The sequence below is a fragment of the Hylobates moloch genome, unplaced genomic scaffold (genome assembly GCF_009828535.3).
Source record: "Hylobates moloch isolate HMO894 unplaced genomic scaffold, HMol_V3 SCAFFOLD_4, whole genome shotgun sequence".
In the NCBI taxonomy this organism is placed as follows: domain Eukaryota; kingdom Metazoa; phylum Chordata; class Mammalia; order Primates; family Hylobatidae; genus Hylobates; species Hylobates moloch.
Window position 1 is genome coordinate 75,869,319 of NW_026652279.1, and position 19,994 is coordinate 75,889,312.

Consider the following 19,994-nt stretch of genomic DNA (forward strand, 5'->3'; position numbering starts at 1 on the left):
TTTTAGAAATATTATAATATTGAGGATTTTTAAAAACTAAAGTCAGGGAGATAAAAAAAAAACTAACTGGATATTTTCCATTGAAGGAAATATAATCATAAAGCTCACATGGCCATAAATAGTTTTGAAAAGTAATTAAAATATCAGAACTCTCATTTTTTTTTACTTATGTTTTAAGTTCAGGGGTACAAGTGCAGGTTTGTTATATAGGTAAACGTGTCATGGAGGTTTATTGTACAGATTATTTCATCACCAACGTATTAAGCCTAGTATCTATTAGTTATTTTTCCTGATCCTCTTCCCTCCTCCCACCCTCCACCCTCTGGAAGGCCCCAGTGTGTGTTGTTCCTCTTTATGTGTCCGTGTGGTCTCCTCATTTAGCTCTGCTTAAGTGAGAACATGCAGTATTTGGTTTTCTGTTTCTGTGTTAGTTTGCTAAGGATAATGGCCTCCAACTCCATTCATGTCCCTGCAAAGAACATGATCTCATGCTTTTTAATAGCTGCGTAGCATTCCATGGTGTATGTGTACCACATTTTCTTTATCTGGTCTGTCATTGGTGGACATTTAGGTTTATTACCTGATTTTTCCATTGTGAATAGTGCTGCAGTGAACCTGCGCCTGCATGTGTCTTTATAATAGAATGAATTATTTTCCTTTGAGTATGTACCCTTTAACGAGATTGCTGGGTTAAATCATATTTCTGTCTTTAGGTCTTTGAGGAATCACCACACTGACTTTCACAACGTTCAAACTAATTTACATTCCCACGAATGGTGTATAAGTGTTCCTTCTTCTCCACAATCTTGCCAGCATCTGTTATTTTTTGACTTTTTTTTTTTTTTTTTTTTTTCTGAGACGGAGTCTTGCTCTGTCACCCAGGCTGGAGTGCAGTGGCGTGATCTTGGCTCACTGCAAGCTCTGCCTCCCGGGTTCACGACATTCTCCTGCCTCAGCCTCCTGAGTAGCTGGGACTACAGGCGCCTGCCACCACGCCCGGCTAATTTTTTGTATTTTTAAGTGGAGACGGAGTTTCACCGTGTTAGCCAGGATGGTCTTAATCTCCTGACCTCGTGATCTGCCCGCCTCGGCCTCCCAAAGTGCTGGGATTACAGGCGTGAGCCACCGTGCCCAGCCTTGACTTTTTTTTTTTTTAATTATACTTTAAGTTTTAGGGTACGTGTGCACAACGTGCAGGTTTGTTACATATGTATACATGTGCCATGTTGGTGTGCTGCACCCATTAACTCGTCATTTAGCATTAGGTGTATCTCCTAATGCTATCCCTCCCCTCTTCCCCCCCGCCACAACAGGCCCCAGTGTGTGATGTTCCCCTTCCTGTGTCCATGTGTTCTCATTGTTCAGTTCCACCTATGAGTGAGAACATGTGGTGTTTTTTTGTCCTTGCGATAGTTTGCTGAGAATGATGGTTTCCAGCTTCATCCATGTCCCTACAAAGGACATGAACTCATCATTTTTTATGGCTGCATAGTATTCCATGGTGTATGTGTGCCCCATTTTCTTAATCCAGTCTATCATTGTTGGACATTTGGGTTGGTTCCAAGCCTTTGCTATTGTGAATAGTGCCACAATAAACATACGTGTGCATGTGTCTTTATAGCAGCATGATTTATAATCCTTTGGGTATATGCCCAGTAATGGGATGACTTTTTAATAATAGCCCTTCTGCCTGGTGTGAGATGGTGTCTCTTTGTAGTTTTGCATTCCTCTAGGGATCAGTGATGTTGAGCTTTATTTCATATGATTGTTGGCTGCGTGTATATCTTCTTTTGAAAAGTGTCTGTTCATGTCCTTTGCCTACTTTTTTATCAGTGTGTTTGTTTTTTTCCTTGTAAATTTGTTTAAGTGCCTCATAGATGCTGAATATTAGAACTTTGTCAGATGCATAGTTTGCAAACATTTTCTCTCATTCTGTAGGTTGTCCGTTTACCCTGTTGATAATTTCTTTTTCTGTGCAAAAGTTCCCTAGTTCAATTAGATCCCATTTGTCAGTTTTTGCTTTTGGTGTCTTCGTCATGGAATTTTTGCCCTTGCCTATGTCCTGAATGGTATTGCCTAGGTTGTCTTTCAGGGTTTTTACAGTTTTGGCTTTACATTTAAGTCTTTAATCCATCTTGAGTTAATTTTTGTATATGGTGTAGGGAGGGGTCCAGTTTCAATCTTCTACAAATGGCTAGCTAGCAGAACTATCATTTTTAATGATGACTGTTTAAGTTTAGTGTGTATTCTAGATCACAGAAGTAAAAATAGAATTACCTAAATAAGATACACAAATACACACATACACACACACACACACCTACAACACCCCTCCACCACACACTAACAGACCTGCACATTCATTATCTATATAGCAATATATCACAAGTCTTTGCCACTCCTGCATTTGGAAAGAGACCAGAGAGAGAAACTGAAAGTTGTAGTTTATAGCCTTTTCTGTGATTCAGGACAATAAAGTAGGCATAATTTAGCTATGTTTATAAAATAAATGGACAGATCTATTTGAGATGCTAGGTAGCTATAACCTTAGGTTTTGTGGATTATAACCAGCAATAAATTCAATCCATGTAACATAAAAAGGGAAGGATTGTGTTAGAACATTGTGGCAAGCCCTGTGCAGTATAGATCTCTTCAGACTACTACAATCATTAAACTCTCCTTGCTTCTCAGCAACTGTTCTTACCCTACCAGACATTTGTTCACATTTCCATTAATTAAAACATTCCTTAGAATTTTGAACCTAATATTTTCTGCCTTCAGTATAAATTCTCTTTCCTGGGATTGCTTACCTCCTGGGCATTATTTTAATCATGGTAATATGAATGGATTGATTAAAGAATTAGATATAAAATAACTTATACTAAATTCCTATTCCAAAAACCTACATTATTTCACATTTTAGCCTGTCTTCAGTTGGCATGTATCTTACAATATTGATGTGGTAGTGATATTTTTCTCTTTATTAGAGATATATAAAATAATTCATCTTGAAATGGGTGATGTCTTAGATTTGAAGATATATGGTAACTTACCCGCTCTGCCATCATTATAGTCATCTAGTCACTGGAGAACTCTTCTTTTTGTCACTCAATTTGAAACCTCAAGGGTTGTACCTTACAATAAATTTCCTTAGCTTCATCAGTGGGAGTGAAGTGAGTTTAGTGCAGAATGATATAAATGATAGTACTTCTTACATCAAAATCCTTATACTTTGAACAGACACTTTATCAAGTGCCTGAGCAAACACAGCAGCTTTTGAAGTATTTGAAGAGCCATTGAATTTAAGAGTCTTCATTCCTTCACTGTTCTTTAATCTTATTAGTACAGGCCTCCTTCAGAACACTGGCTCTTCCTTGGTTCAAATTTAAGGACTATAAAATTTAAGGATTATAAAATAAGGCTCAAAACTTCTTATCTACTTCAACCTGTTGATAGATAATGTCAAATACTTAGGAAGCTCTTGAATTTAAAACAAGAAATCATAATATTTTAAAATGCTATCCAAGATAGGGACCTATTTGATCTCCTTAAAAAAAAAAACTATTAAAAAATTGTCATTCTTTCCCTACTGTATTTTTTTCCAGTTGAACAAGGTAAATTTTATGGTCCAGTGTTTTGTATTTACTAATAAAATTATCAAATGGACCAAATGAATAAGAAATGGACTAGAACAAGTATAGTAAATCTGAGATATTCAGACCTCAACATTACTTTTAGGAATGGCAATCTTGTATATCTAATCATGTCAGTAATTTAGATGGATATCATTTTATCTGATTTTTCTATTTTTATTCTTCTCGTCATTTTCATTCTGCCCTCGTTATGCTTGGAATGTGATATGTTTTGGATATTTGTCCCCTCGAGATCTCATGTTGAAATGTGATTCCCAGTGTTGGAGGTGGGTGAGTTCTCACTCACATGAGAGCTGATTGTTTAAAGGAGCTTCACTCCTCCTCGCTCTCTCTTGTTCTCTTTCTTGCCATGTGACATTCCTGGACCCCTTCTCCTTCTGCCATGATTGTAAGCTTCTTAAGGCCCTCACCAAAAGCAGATGCCAGCATCATGCTTCCTGTATGTATCATCTGCAGAACCGTGAGCCAAAATAAATTACAAAGTCTCAAATATAACAATATAAAGATTTTCAACCTGAGAAATAAACAAGAAACTGTATACGAAAACACTGCCATATTCTTGGCATAAAATTGGTGCCACATATAGAGAGTAAGGTAATCAGATCTACATTTGACTTACGCGCACCTCCCAACTCTACCACTTAACAAGTTGTCTGTCTTTGGGCACAACTGCTCTCCCCTTCCACTTCTGTTTCCCTAATTCAGCCTCAGTTTCCTTACTTTTGAGTACTGTCACTTGTACTTCTAAAACTCAGTCTATGTCTCTCCTTTCCCACATTCAGAGATTAGCCATACTTAACTATCCTTGGACGGTTGTTAGACTCCTGACTGGTTTTTCCGACTTAGTCTTTCCACTGTCTGTTTTATACTGTTTACAACCTCCGGGTTAATTTTTTTTTATTGTGATACCCTTTCTGAGGAATTTTAAACACTATGACACTTAACTAATAAAATAAGTCTTAAGAACCTAACCCAGCCTTCAAAAGTCTTCATATGTGGCTCGTCCCTCATATTCTTCTTCCCTGACTCTCCCTCTCATTGCATATTGCTCTTTGCTTTATTTATGCGTGTTCATATGCATGCCTAATCTCCCTTTACAGGCTGTAAGTCACAAGTACACGAAGACCATGTCTTCATTATTTTTGTTTCTTGCGCAGTACATTGTATGTACATTGTATGTACTTAGTAAAGGAATGGGGGAGTAAATAATTTATTGTACTTTCCTCAATTATAAAAAACAATATATGTAATTTGGCTTTTCTTGGTAAGTCAGTGTTGTCATTCTGAATATCAGTTTCAAAGTTTTATTGGGAACCTATTATGAGAAGGTCCTCTGCCAGGCATAGGGAGGTAGCTATGGATAACAGATGACCTTTTAAGGTGTCCTGCTAAATTTATCCTATGTGCTATCTATTGGAAACCATATAATGAAGGTAGTTTAAAATAAGTATATATTGGCTTTGAGTCATATTTTCAGAGATAAATTTTCACAGAAAAAGGATGATGTAGGAATTGTGGTGCTGTGTGGGTCCCGTATCATGTATGTACATATGTGTGCATCTGTGTGTATGTGCGTGCACATGAGAGTGAGGGAGTACCCAAGTGAGAGAACGTGTGAAACAAACAGATCAGTTGCTCAAATAACCTGCTCGAAAAGGCTTGTTCTAATTCTAAGCAGTATTCCTAAAACATGTAGTTTCCTGATACTTGAATAATATATGGTAGCAATTCATAATTATAAAGCTCTTTCACACGCATTACCTTTCACTTAGTGTTTAAATTTGTAGAAATTTCTGGATTTTAAAGGCCATATTTTCTAAAGGAATCTATTGTGTTGCCTGGGTAACGTAGACACAGAACTGGGTGATTGCACAAGTGGACACAGAAAATTTTCTTCTTTAAATTATAGGCCAGAGAAACATGTCTAAACCAATGTTTTGAAACTTTCTCTATGGCTTTTATAAGCTTTTCCTTTATGGCTACCAATTATATAAAGTAAGTAGATTCTAACATTTTCAATATGATGATCTCTTTCGGTGTCAAAGAGAAATGAATCTTTATATAGCAATTGTTCTTTTACTGTCCTTTGATTGAGAAAAGTATACACAAAAACGATTAAATTTTGTGACTTTAAAATTGCATTTTTTGGTGTGTGAAGCTCAGTCTGTACTTATTGTGGGAAAAGCATGTAAAATGATGGACACATGATTTTTATTTTACTATAACATTGAAAATAACTATTAAATATTTAATTCTGTGTCAGAAAAATAATTTTGTTGAGAACATTCTCCTTTATTAAGAAGAAGAAAAAAAAAAGCATGCCAGGCATTTTAGCTCACTAATCCCAGCACTTTAAGCGGCCGACGTGGGCAGATCGCTTGAGCTCAAGGGTTCGAGACCAACCTGGGCAACATGGCGAAACCCCATCTCTACAAAAAATATAAAAATCAGTCTGGTAGCATGTGCCTGTGGTCTCAACTACTTGAGAGGCTGAAGTGGAACAAATTGCTTGAGCCTGGGAGGCAGAGGTTTCAGTGAGCCAAGATCGCACCACTACACTGCAGCCTGGGTGACAGCCAGACCCTGTCTCAAAAAAAAAAAAAAAAAAAAAAAAAGCCCCTAAGTAAATGAGGGAATTCTTATTTTTAGTTTTACAACCTTAAATTATTTTCCTATAACATTTTAAAAATTATAATTCAGGTGACTAAAATGAAAGTGTTCATAGGAGGAATAGTCATCTCTAGTATTAGTGAGAAGTTGAATTTGGTTAGGAAAGGGTTCAGAACATGCTACCCCGAAATATGCCACTTTGGCTTATTGATTATTTTGAGCTGAAGCTGTTTGAGAAACAACAGATGCAGAAAGAGCTCTTTGATCTCCTGGTTTCTACCTAAAAGCAAATCATAAAATTACCCGTGAAAAAGTTCCCTTTCCTGTGCCAGGAATAGGAGGACATTCTCATCACCAGACATTGGGAAGCCATTCCGAAACAGACCTGTACAAACAAACCTACTAAAATAACCCCTGGTTATTTTCAGTTTCCCCCATATATTTCCTCGTTGTTTTCCCACAATTTACTGCCCCCCCCCCCCGGCACAAGCTCTTGTGTCTTGTCACATTCCCATAATTGATCATTCATTGTGTAAAAGGCACATTAAATGTTTGGGTCTAATGGTTTCTTTTCTTTTTTTTTTTTTTTTTCTTTTTAACTTTTAGGTTCACAGGGTACATGTGCAGGTTTGTTACTGGGTAAACTGCACGTTGTGGGGGTTTGGTGCACAGATTTTTTTGTCACCCAGGTAATAAGCATAGTAACTGATGGGTAGTTTTTCCATCCTCACCCTCCCCCAACCTCCTACCCTCAAGTAGGCCCTGGTGTTTGTTGAATTAACGCAGGAAGGGAAAACCAAATACCTCATGTTCTCACTTATAAATGTGAGCTAAACATTGAGTAACATGGACACAAAGAAGGGAACAATATAATCTGCATTTTAATAGTAAAAACATGTACGTTCTTTGAAATACAGTGTCAAACGTGTATAACAACATAATTTAGTCTTTAGACAATGCCTAATGCATATATAGATTCCCAACCCCTTATACTAACATAACTACTCATTCAGTGAGAACTTACAATAAGGTGACTACCAGTCAGTGATTCTTGACACCTAGGTTGGGAACCATTGCTTTTGATGATATGCTTGCCTTATTTAGCCACTGCTGTCAAAAGCCTACGTTGTGAACCAGTAATTCATTAATTGATATTTTAATTCAGTCGTTTTTTAAAGTATTCTAGAACATTACTCTCTAAACTGTACTGTTTTAGTTTTTGGAATATTTGTCAAAGTATTTTGAAGAACAAAAGCTAAACTTCTATGTTAATAGTTTTTTTTTAAATTCCACAATATTTCATTATTTGCCATGTCTTTGATTATTTATTTTCATTGTCCAGATTTCAGCACTAAATATATTGGTACGCTCAAATAATTTTCAGCTATATTGAGTGACTTTAAATGTCCCTGTGCCTAGTAGTCATCATTTGAATCTCAGTCTTTCTCTCTTTCTCAACTCAGTAATATTCTGATTATCAGTTTCAGTTTGAATTAGAGAAGGCTGACCTGGATTGACTAAAATGGAGGCAACACTACTAGCAAAAGTTTCTGTAGCATGTCCATCTTCATCTCTGACTTAGACAAAGATTTTCAAGGGTTGAAAATGATGGCTCATTGTTCCTTGCTCACAGGTTCTATTAATGTGATAATTTTTGCAGTAATGATAATATCCTAACATTTCTGAGATTAATGATATATTTTCCAGGAAATCAAAACAAAAAGCACTTAAACTGTCTGTATTTCTACTTAGGTGAGAAGAAACTTAAGATTTCTAAGATACCAATGCATATTTAATTGTAGATTTTTGTATCAAGTACCATTTCTAGACATTTTGAGCCTAATAAATTTGAACATAATGATAGCTTTTATTAATTTTGCTGTAAATATGCTAATACTATCTAACAACTTATTGTGAAAAATCAGATGTTCGGTACAGATGCAATGATGCATTTCTTTTTTGAATATTTTTTATCTGAAGTTGATTCAATTCATAGATGCAAAATCCACAGATATGGAGGACTGACTGTATGTATTTAGTAATATATCTAGCAGACACATGGAGATAGTATAACTATTAGTAAATATTTAAAAGATGACTACATGTTGAACTTATTCTTTATGGCTTGTCTTGGTAGAAATAATATAATCTCAAGGAGCAAAATTTCTATTCAATATGGAGAAGAATTTATAACAAGTGGAATGGGTTGCTTGAAGAGAAAAGTAGATTAGGTATGTTTCGTCCCAGGCTGGGTGATCACTTGATGAGTCGTGATGGAAGTATAACAGGGATCTCATGAGTGTGTGCAGTAGATGCCTATACAGCCCCTTTCAAACTTAAAACTATAAAAGAAGAAATTCGTTCTTAGCACAAATTATGATGTAACACTGCTCAACACTTTTAAATTGCTCTCTCAGCACATATTTTCAATGTCTCATTCAACTCCTCAACTGTTGTGAATTCCTTAAGAGCTGTACATTCAAAATTGTGCTAGATTCAGATGCAGCGGAATATGGAGGGCATCAGAGACTGGACCACAGCACTGACTTTTTTTCTGAGGCTTTTGAACATAATGGGCGTCCCTGTTCTCTTTTGGTAAGTAAGTTTCTCAACATATTTCCTGCTATTTTAATTTACTCCTTTATTCTTATAGTAATGTTTTTGTTCAAATAAACAACTCTTCAAATAAGCAACATGGAATAAAAGCATGAAGGAAAGGGGTTAGGGAGAGGGGACTATGCTTGGCCAGATGTAATGTGTGTAAAAATTGGGTTTTGGAAAAACTAATAGTAAAGGATATTTAGGGGACAATTGGCAAAAATTAAATATTAATAGGATTCAAACCTGTTTCTCAAGAAATGAGCAGAAAGCAGTTTTTTATTTTTCTTTCAATTATGAACATTTCTATTCTTTATGCAACAGTTCACTTTCCTTCTGTTCTTGTTTTCTTCATAACATTTTATATTAAGCAGATTTCTACATTATTGACTAGCAAATGAAGTTTAATTTAAAACACCTTAAAGGAGTCAATGAAAAATATATCTTTCTTTTCTTTCATGTAGTAAATTGAAGACTGAATTCATTCTAGTTATAAAGTTCTCTGGATTTTTTATATTACTGAATGAAGCATTATATGACATAACTAATTTTTACATTGTGGTGTTCACACACATAGAATGTTAGAATGTTGCTTTAAACTACTATGTTTAAGTTCTTTAAAATATGTAGAATTTAGTAAGTTTCTACATACAGAGGAATTCATTATTGAATTTATGGCCATATAGTAGGTTCAAAACCACATTTACCATTCCTAATTCTAGGAGGTACCTAACAAATACATGACTTTACCATAGCTATTAAAGTTCTTATTTCATTAAAGTCTCTCACTTTTCAAAAGTTTAGATAGAAGTCAGGCATGAGAATCCCTATGGTATCCCTAGGTCTTCCATCTTTCTACTGTTTTCCCACCTCTCAGAGTGATGGCAGCACTCCGCTTTGTAAGCTGCCATATTATATATAAAAGTGATATGCCAAAGATCATAGCATAAAATCATTGAAAAGAGCAGGGATTACAAAGAGTGAGTTGTTGGATTATGGGTTGTGAGGAAAGTGCAATGGAAAGTCTTATGAGAATTAGGTGTTGCCCTAAATGTATGTGTGTGCATATGGGTGTGTGTTGATGATGACATTGATACAGCTTTAGATATATTTGGAGAAAGATATATATTTTTAAGAGCGAGGGCTTAAGGGTGCTATCACATTCTTCAAGGAATTATTACTGTAGTCTGTGAGAACATTCGATTTTGACACGTAAAATAAGATTGATAAAAATAGTTTTGGAAGTGAACACGAATATTACCATAAAGTTCTGAAATAATCAAAAGAATTAGATGCCCTTAGGGGTTAGGAAAGATGATTCAGCTCACAAAGGGGAGTCATGGGGAAGGAGCAACTGATTGCAATAAAACTGAACTTTCACTGATGGAACTAGACTGAAAAGGACTTGGAAAGACTCAGACAGCAAAATTCTTACATAGCCAGCTTTTCTAAATGTCCGTGTACCCCAGCAGAGTTCTGTTATGAAGAACCTGAAGGTATAGTGAAAAGATCACAAAACGCCACGGCACAGGACCTGGAATCCTGACCCTAGTCTGCCATTTACTCACTGAGAAATTGAGTAATTTAACTTTTTTTGCACTGCAGTTTCCCCCACCTGTAAAATGAAGATGATTGATATTATCTTCCCTATAGCAAGAGATTCTTAGGAAGCAGAAACTCTTTAACATGCCCAAGCTTTTTGGAAACTGTAAAATGCTATTGCACATGTATTTTAAAGTTGTTATTGTCATGGATAGGCAATTATTATTCAGTAGTTTAAACATGTCAAAATACTAAGTGTTTGAGGACACACAATTAAGAATACCTTCTCCCAACTTTGGGGAAATTATAATCTTAGGCGATGGCTCAGACTCTTTTGAGGTGGGCAGAAAATATCTTGGCATCCTTTCAATTTTGTGAGAGTAAAGATATGCTGGCATAATTAAAACAAGCCAAGCAACCAGTGGCAGCAACATCAGGAGATTACTTTTCAATCACTAATTGAATTGATCTCACCAATATGGAAAATGCAGCTGTAAATTATCAGGTAGAATAAAGAATATCTCATAAGTGTCAGTAATACATAGAGGAGGACAGCACTGTAAGGACATAGGAAACAGACAAGAGCTGAACACTGCCTGCAACAGAATTCTAATCCAACGCGCAACTGTGAGATAAGAGCTAGTTCTCTCTTCCCAGCAGCAGCATCTTGTTTTCGGTGACTACAGTGCTTCAGGAATCACTCGTTTAAATACACCTTTAGGCTCCAGATGATAAGATCACTCGTTTTAATGTCAGATTAAGGGAGCCCACACAGACGAGTAAAATACAGAAAATCTAGGCAAACAGGTTTTCTTTTTACCGAAGTTAATCAGCAAAGAGTCAGAGGAAAAAAAAATCACATTAACAAATGTACCTATTTTAATAATGCTTCATTATAAGGGAACTCCTTATTAAACTGAGTCATATGTGCTGGGATCCAGTGGAGTTGCTTGAACATAATCATAATTGCTGTCGGTCTTACACCACTTCCAGCGAGATCACTCATACCTCCCATACTCGCAGACTAAAAGGAGGAAGGAAGAACAAAATATAACTTTTCCTTCTTCCATGAAATTTTTGCCCATCATAACTAGTACACAGCATTTGCTAAGGCTTAATTTGCAAGCTTAATAATCCAAAGGATCTGCTGAATAAGTGTCAAATCTGTTTTCAAAGATAGCAACAAACAGCCCGAAGGAATCTTAAAATAGCCATACATGCTGCAGCATCAGCAGGTACCGCTCTGGCGTTGTCTCTGTGTGCTCCCTCAGCTGAAACTGTGAAGCCGGGGATAACTGCATGTATACCGCCATTGAAACGTATTTGCTAAGGTCAGAGTATGTCACAAATGTCCAAAAGCGATAGGGCAGAGCTCCGCCAGTCTGCTCTACTGGCAGTTATTGGAAACTCCGTTTTAGCATAATCATTTCTCTATATTTTGATTCCTGATACAGGAACTTCATATGTTAACCTGTATGTTAATCAGTGCACTGGAGGCAGGGGACTTCCTTTCTCTCCTCTGATTCATAAAATCAAATTCCATGGCACAAATGGGAGAAGAGAGATTATTGAGCCTTAAATGAATTAGATTTCTTTACAGTAACTGAATGATGATGCTGAAAATGAGAATAAAGCAATAGGTTTAGCACTAATTACTTTGGCAATTAGGCTTCTTGTCAATAAGAAGTAGATGTATTTACTGTTATTCTAAATTTGGAGGTTCAAAAGTAGACTTGATTTAAATATAGGATTTGGCATAGATGTATCATTTTTATTGCCCCTCAGTTGTAAGTTTTAATACAACTTAATAGTTGGAAAATATCTTTTGCTGTATTCAAAATTATGAAAATAGTTTTTTAGAAGGAAGAAAATCTTGATTTTTAGTTTACTTTTTTAATGTATATAAGTTAGATGAGCTAATATACATTTTTATACAGAAATACTAGCGTCACTTTTCTCCTAACCCCAATGCAAAATAGTGAGAATTAGAATACAAGAATAAAATTTATTTTTTCTTAGAAAAGTATTTTATGAACTAAAGCATGTATCTGAAAACTAAAATTATTTTATATCATCTTTTATTTTTCAAAAAACTGTGTGATTTTTATTATAAAAAAAAGTGTCTATATAGACTATGAAAGAATCTGATGACTTTTTCATTGAATGATGTTTTGTTTGTTTTTTGTGAGACGGAGTCTCACTCTGTTGCCCAGGCTAGAGTGCAGTGGCGCGATCTTGACTCACTGCAACCTCTGCCTCCCAGGTTCAAGCAGTTTTCCTGCCTCAGCCTCCTGAATAGCTGGGATTACAGCCGCACACCACCATGCCCAGCTAATTTTTGTATTTTTAGTAGAGACGAGGTTTCATCATGTTGGCCAGGCTGGTCTCAAACTCCTGACCTCAGGTGATCCACCTGCCTCAGCCTCCCAAAGTACTGGGATCACAGGTGTGAGCCACCATGCCCGACTCACTGAATGATGTTTTCATTCTACCAGAATTATATGTGTATGTGCTATTTCTAAACTTAACAATTTCTAGGAGAATTTTTTTAATTACCCTTTAAAGTATTAAATATTTTTTAATTTTAAAATTTTCTTTTTTTAAATGACACTGTGTTTTCAAAAATTGTCTAATTAAATTTTGCAAGTCAGTTATTAGTCCTAGAGGAAAATATAGTCCTAGAGGAAAATAACATTTTGCCTGAATGACATAAAATAGACCATTGTGTGAACAGTTATTTTTTTAGCCACACTCATGGTTAGTGTAATAATTAAGTCATTAAAGTCGTCAAAATAACTGAGTAGATTAGCATGCATTTGACTCTCTTAATAAATGAATTGGATTGTACTGTGCTATTCTGCTTCTTTATGAAGAGCAGACTATTAATATAGCTAGAAAAAAATGAAACTCATGGCTGTATACTACATTGTCTCATGTTCTTAAGGTGATTCTAGGTATAAAATGTTTAGAGCTTACAGGCTAATAAATGAGCATAGGAAATGTGTTTATCAGCATGCATATTATCATGCATAATAAGTGGCTTCTATATACAGGTATGTCAATGTACTTTTTATATTTAAATATACTTAAATGATTGTGTTTAAATCTACTTAAATGTGTTCATGTTTCTTTTCTCTTGCCATATTAATCAAAACTATTTTATGAATTAAAATGATAAAATGAGAATTACAGAGTCAATACTTAAACTAAATTTTAGAAACCCGAAATTGTTCATGTCTGTAATTGTCTCATCATAAGGGTTAGCTCTGATTATCTTAAGTTCTCTGGTATAATTAGTAGTAATTTCCTAACCACTAAGAAAATTGATTTACATACTCAGAAGAAAACTCAAAATTCCATAAATAACCATAGTTAAGAAAAATCACTGGCTTTGGGAAATTCTTCCATGTTGCCCGTACCACAAGGGCTCTGGAGCGATAGAAACACGCTCTGGTAATTAACACTGCAGTGAAATAGATGTATGTTATTACAAAGTGTTTCTGTTAATGATATTGTACAATTGTGAACCAAAGGACTTTTTTAGCATATTGCATTAAGAGGTCTCTAAGTATGACGGAAGTGTCATTATAGACCTTCTTACATAAAAAGACCAGCATCAGTTAGTAAGTATTCTTGAAGCATTTTTTAATCATTAAATGCCACAATGGGAATATATTACAGTGCATATATTACAAACCTGGAACTTTGTTATGGCATCCTTTAAAAAAAAAACCTCTCAGCTGGGCGCAGTGGCTCATGCCTGTAATCCCAGCACTTTGGGGGGCTCAGGCAGGCGGAACAGCTGAGGTCGGGAGTTAGAGACCAGCCTTACCAACATGGAGAAACCCCGTCTCTACTAAAAATACAAAAAAATTAGCTGGGTGTGGTGGCGCATCCCCGTAACCCCAGCTACTTGGGAGGCTGAGGCAGGAGAATCACTTGAACCTGGGAGGCGGAGGCTGCAGTGAGCCAAGATCGTGCCATTGAACTCCAGCCTCGGTAACAAGAGCGAAACTCCTTCTAAAAAGAAAAGAAAAAAAAAGTCTTTAATTTAGACAAGCTAAAATGCCAAAACATCAAAGAGTAAGACTAGTTCTAAATTATCATTGTTATTATTATTATATTTCATTAATGAAATAATGAGGTTATGAAAAACAGTAGATATCACAATTGCATAGGATCCAAAGCTGAGATATGTCACTATAACACGCACTTACAGAGACCTGTCATTATTTATCCTAGGCCTGACTAATGTATTTCATTGCAACTTTCCCAGGAACCTTGGACTTTGATCAGAGTCTTTTTACTTGCATTGTAGGACAATACTGTATAAGAGAAATGTTTTCAATGTAGAGGGAATTGAAATTCTTTTGTCCAGTTTCTGGTTCTACTGAAATGTTTAGATTGGTCTTCATTTTTGGATTGCTCATGGCAGAACAATTCAGAACCATTCAGATTGTAACCTTCTGTCCCACTGATGAGTTAAATCCAGTTACTGTGATCCCCAAAATGAAATATGTGGACTATGGCCAGCCGCGGTGGCTCACGCCTGTAATCTCAGCAATTTGGGAGGCCGAGACGGGCAGATCACAAGGTCAAGAGATGAGACCATCCTGGCCAACATGGAGAAACCTCATCTCTACTAAAAATACAAAAATTAGCTGAGTGTGGTGTTGTGTGCCTGTAATCCCAGCTACTCAGGAGGCTGAGACAGGAGAATGGCTTGAACCTGGGAGGCGGAGATTGCAGTGAGCTGAGATCACACCACTGCGCTCCAGCCTGGTGACAGAGCAAGACTCCATCAAAAAAAAAAAAAAAAGAAAAAGAAAGGAAGGAAGGAAGGAAATAAATATGTAGACTAGACCCCCTAATAAGTACATGGGAAACTCCTTTAGAAGGGTAGGTCACTTTCTCAATTTGTACATGTTTTGCTAAAATGTAGGGAGGGAATGGGTTGAATCAGGCTGTTTTTTTTTTTTTTTTTTTTTTCTCCTTTGCTTTGGTTTGTGTTCATTTTCTCTGTAGCTTGATTATGGAAATGTGCCCTCCTTTGGACTGGGTCTGTCTGGATATTTGGTAATAGTTCTGCTTTATTCGTGGATAACTCCAGCTTCCTTTTATTGAATCAGTCTCATAAACATCTTACGTACGACAAAGAGAAAACATTGCATAGAAAGGATCGCATTAGCAGTGAAATTCTGATGTGGTATGATAGTTATGAGATATTAAATACAATGTGTAAACTATAGGGAAACAGTTTGTAGCACTGAAATACATGGTTTTCTCACACTTAGTGACTACATGGATGTAATATTTATCTTTTTGGAAATACTGTATTGCAAAACAGACCATGAGACATTGAGCTACACAGCGACTGCTGGCATTTGTTAATCTTTTGCAGATGACTTTCATTTCCTAAATCACTATTACTTTGAATTGAAGATTAGAAAAACTGTTCTCTAGCCATTACATCCAAAATATAAATTTAAGTGCCACCATTTTAAAACTGCTTTAACTTTTGATGTTAAAAACTAACCAACTGTATCAATATGTCTGATTTTTTAAAGAGTAGTATGGGTTCTTTATTGTGAAACCTTAAGAGAAAACGTTTGTAGAGTTGAGATGCATTGGACATACAAGTCTCATTCAGTGAAAATCAACTGTTCTATTTGATTTTTTTCCTAAAGTCATGTTTGCTTTGCACCTTCATTCTGGTTCTAACCTCTGAAAGCTTTTTTTTTTTTTAAAAAAAAAACCATCAGGCAAGCTTTCATTTAGAGATAAAGTGACTGAAAATAGTAAAATATCAGCAAAGTCAGAAATGAAGAGAGATTGTCACAATAACAACCATCTACAATATTATTTTTACTGTTTGCTTTGTTAATACTTAGATACGTTGTTTGAACTAGCATATAAATAAGCATTAAGCAGTTCAAATCACTTCTCAATTTTATTTAAAAACTTCAGATATATTAGAGAATATCTTGTTAAATACGCACCTATTGATCCACTATTATTCCTTTGTTAATTGTTCATTTTTTTAATTCAGTCATCATCAACATCTGCCTTGTTCAATGGCACCAACTGAGAGTTAGAAATAAAACGTATGACTTCTGCCTTTGTAAAGCTCATAGTCTAATGAGGGAAACAGATGGTAAACTTGAAAAATCATTCACAAATTGTGTTGTGTTCAGAAAGAAATGAAAAAGCTGCCATGATTGGAAAAGAAGAACTTATCGTATCTAGGGTTGTCAAGGAAAGCCTCTCCACATAGCTGGGATTTTTCCAAGAGATAAGGAACCAGCAAGGCAAAGAGTGTTTACAGCAGAAGGCACATCATAGGCAAAGATCCAACAAAAGGGGAGTGTTTGTTGTGTCCAAGGAACTGAAAGGCTCCTGCAGCTGGAGTGTAGTGGGTGAAGATGCAAACAAGGAGCTGAGCTGGGATATCAGATTTAGGCAGGGAGGAGCGAGTCAGGGCTGTACACGCCATGGGGATAATCTGAATCCTAGTTTAAGTGCAGTGGCAAGCTTATTCACTGGTTTAAATTGAGAGTTAGGATTCCTTATATTACATTTCAGTTTTTGTTCTTTAAAGGAAAAAAAAAAAGACAAGATTAAAAATAAAAGTGTCTTGATGCAAAACCAGTGCCTTGTATATTGCTTTTCTTCATCTAAGTGAAGTAGTAACATTGCAAACTGTAGGGCAGCCTTCCCTCACCACCTGATAGAGCCTCAACATGGCAGCAACAGGGCCATTCACATCATTCTTTTGTGAGGAGCATTGGTTTTCATTAAGTCGTATGGAGCCCTCTAGTGGTGGTTGCTTTATGGTAGTCAGGTTGCTGCCAGAACTGTTGGAACTGTGAAATTGAGCCTTCTAAGAGCTTGTAAAATTGTAAAGGTAACTGTAACTTTAGGCAGATGTGAGACTGCATCATGCCTATGTTTCTTTGACGTAATGACAGGCCGTTTGGTACTTTCTTCAATTGCATTGACATAATTGTTTTGACGTAGGTGTACATTCCAAGCAGAGTGGCCCTCATCCTTCAGAATATGGATCTGCTGAATTGAAGAGGCCTGATTTCAGCTCCATCAGATGCAGATTTTTGTTTTGTTTTCTTGTTATCACTGTCCCACAGCTTATAACATGTATGCTTTTCAGAATACAGTTGTCTAGCCAAACCATCAGGTGTCTGAAATTCAACATTGGTTTATGCAAATACAGCAAACTTACTTAAGTAGATGGGAGAATATGTTTAAAATATTAGGAATCCTAGACCATATTTTCAAGTCATCTTAGCAGCTAGGATTCTCAAATGGAAGTGTTATATATAATATGTTAAAAACATTGTGCTTTCCTGGCTAATTATTTGATCCTTTTAAATTCAAATTTGAATCATTTGTCATGTATGATTATTTCCGTTAAATGTACACAGTACTTAAGATGGATATTTGGTGGCTCTGTTTGTTCTGATATCTTTTGGTCTAAATTATGAGGTACCAAGATTGTTTCTTTGTTTTGTGTTTAGAAATAATGTAATAAATATGCAGTAGTGATATAAAATAAAGAATTATATCCAAGATAATATAAAAGCCATTACGTATGAACTCATCCATGTCTCATTTTGTGTAAGTTTTATTTTGTGATCTCTTGTCCACTAAGTATCTTGTTAAATGCCAGTACCTCAGTCTTTCTGAAGCCCTGAAATGGTAATTGTAGCATTTCAGAAAATGTCTTTCATTTCAATCAATAAAAAGCTTTTGTAAAATTGCCTTTGCTAATGTTTATTTTGCAATACTATTATAGGGCTTGATTATAAATGAATATTATTGTGCCTTATCTCAACTCTAATACCTTCTCCACATACATTCACATCTACATGATGGACTAGGAAGCATGGAGATTAATATTTTTTTTTAGGCACAATTTTGTAACTTGAAATCACACTAACCAATTTTGATATCTAAGCTACTCCTTCGTTGTAAACCTGAACACTTTTAGTAGCTAAATTAAGTATCTCCGCTCAGTAGAATACTTCTTCATGAATTTGCTCCTTGGTTAATTAAATACCAGGACACAGGTCTAAGATCATTGATTCATAACTGAGAGATTATAATGCACTTATGGGACATAAAGTATCTGTTACTTTTTCTAAAAGAACTAATTTTTCCCTAATATTAATACTGACTGCTTGTTTTTTGTTTTTAGCCTGATTATTTGCGATTAATTAGAAATGAGTTCTTTCATTAAAACTCAGTAGGAGACATAAGCAATAGAAACATTTTTACAGCCAAGCCTATACTGTATATTAACCATCATCCTTAAACTGTTTTTAAATAAAGCCTTGAGCATCTAAGTGTGAAAGGTGTTATTTACTTTAACTTCTAAACAGAATAGTAGTTTGATTTCCTGAAAGAATCAGCAGTGCTAGCTGATATTGATACGTGCTGGGGAAAATTACTGAAAGTCATCTGTAACGGTTTTCCCATTGCATGGACATTATTAATATCTTAGCACTCGCATGATCCGTGTACTGTGAGAGTTATTGATTAAAACACAACGTAGAACCATGAAGCATGATATTTCATGTTCTAGTTTATAGTTCCTTAATTTTGCATGTGTTCTATATGAAGAGATATACTGTTTATTAGGTATAGTTTTTAAATTACAATAAATTATTTGACACCTAGAACACATTTACTTTTCATTTTGACCTCTGTGGCAAAGTGAGGAAGAACGGACTAATTATATGCCATATTTTCATTATATTGATTGATTTTGCTAATAGGTTCTTTAGATTTCACAGTCTAAAGTTAGGATTTAACAATGTAATGTAAGTTAATTGCCCCTGTCAAGTGCCTTTCTCCCCCACCCAGAAGATCGATAAATGCATGTTGCTAGGTAGGAATTACAAAAACCCATGCAAACAAATAAAATATTAAGAGTCCAAAATGGAAAGCAGTTGGGTTATATCACAGCATAGAGGACCTTTATGGAACATTCTAATGTTCGAATGATTTTTACTGTAGGACTTTTCATTTCTGTGTCAGTAACATTCTCATTGTTATGTCATCCTGTACAAAGTTCTTTATTGGCTAAATGTTTCAATAATCAAAGCAGTTGCAAAATTTTACTCTTATAAAGTGCCTTATAATGTTTTTTCTCTGACGTGTTTATTACCAACATCAGAAATGAGTGAGCTGTCTTTGTTGACTTTTTAAAAATAAATATTTTGCTGTTTCAATTTTTTATGTTCTAGAAAACATGAGTACAGGTTTCTTGCTATCATTTTCTAATATTAGCAAACGAGTTCTAGTAGTTGCCCTATTATCTGTAATAGGATTTACACCTAAAGCTAATGATGCATAAGGTTTTCGTTTAATAAATAGCCGACTCAGGAAATACCATAGCTCATAATAGCCATAAATTGAATTGTAAACATTTCTCCTAGAATGTTTCCCACTTTATACCACTTGAACTCTGAGGGTCAACTTTTCTCATATTCTCTTTTCTATAAACGTAATGTTTCTCACTTTGCCCTGTTCTTAGCTGACGTGTTTATCTCTAACCTAAAATGAGGGAGTTAG

The 19,994-nt window shown here is 35.5% G+C and overlaps 1 protein-coding gene across 1 annotated transcript in view; it reads left to right on the top strand.

Moving 5' to 3' along the window:
- The window catches only part of GBE1 (1,4-alpha-glucan branching enzyme 1), a 284,910-nt gene extending 266,907 nt beyond the window's left edge, over window positions 1-18,003 (top strand). The window contains exons 15-16 of the mRNA XM_032150400.2: window positions 8,741-8,858; window positions 17,421-18,003. Of these exons, the coding sequence (XP_032006291.1) occupies window positions 8,741-8,858; window positions 17,421-17,477 (175 nt within the window). The 3' untranslated portion in view covers window positions 17,478-18,003. The remainder of the gene's footprint in view (window positions 1-8,740; window positions 8,859-17,420) is intronic.
- The last annotated feature ends 1,991 nt before the right edge of the window (window positions 18,004-19,994 follow it).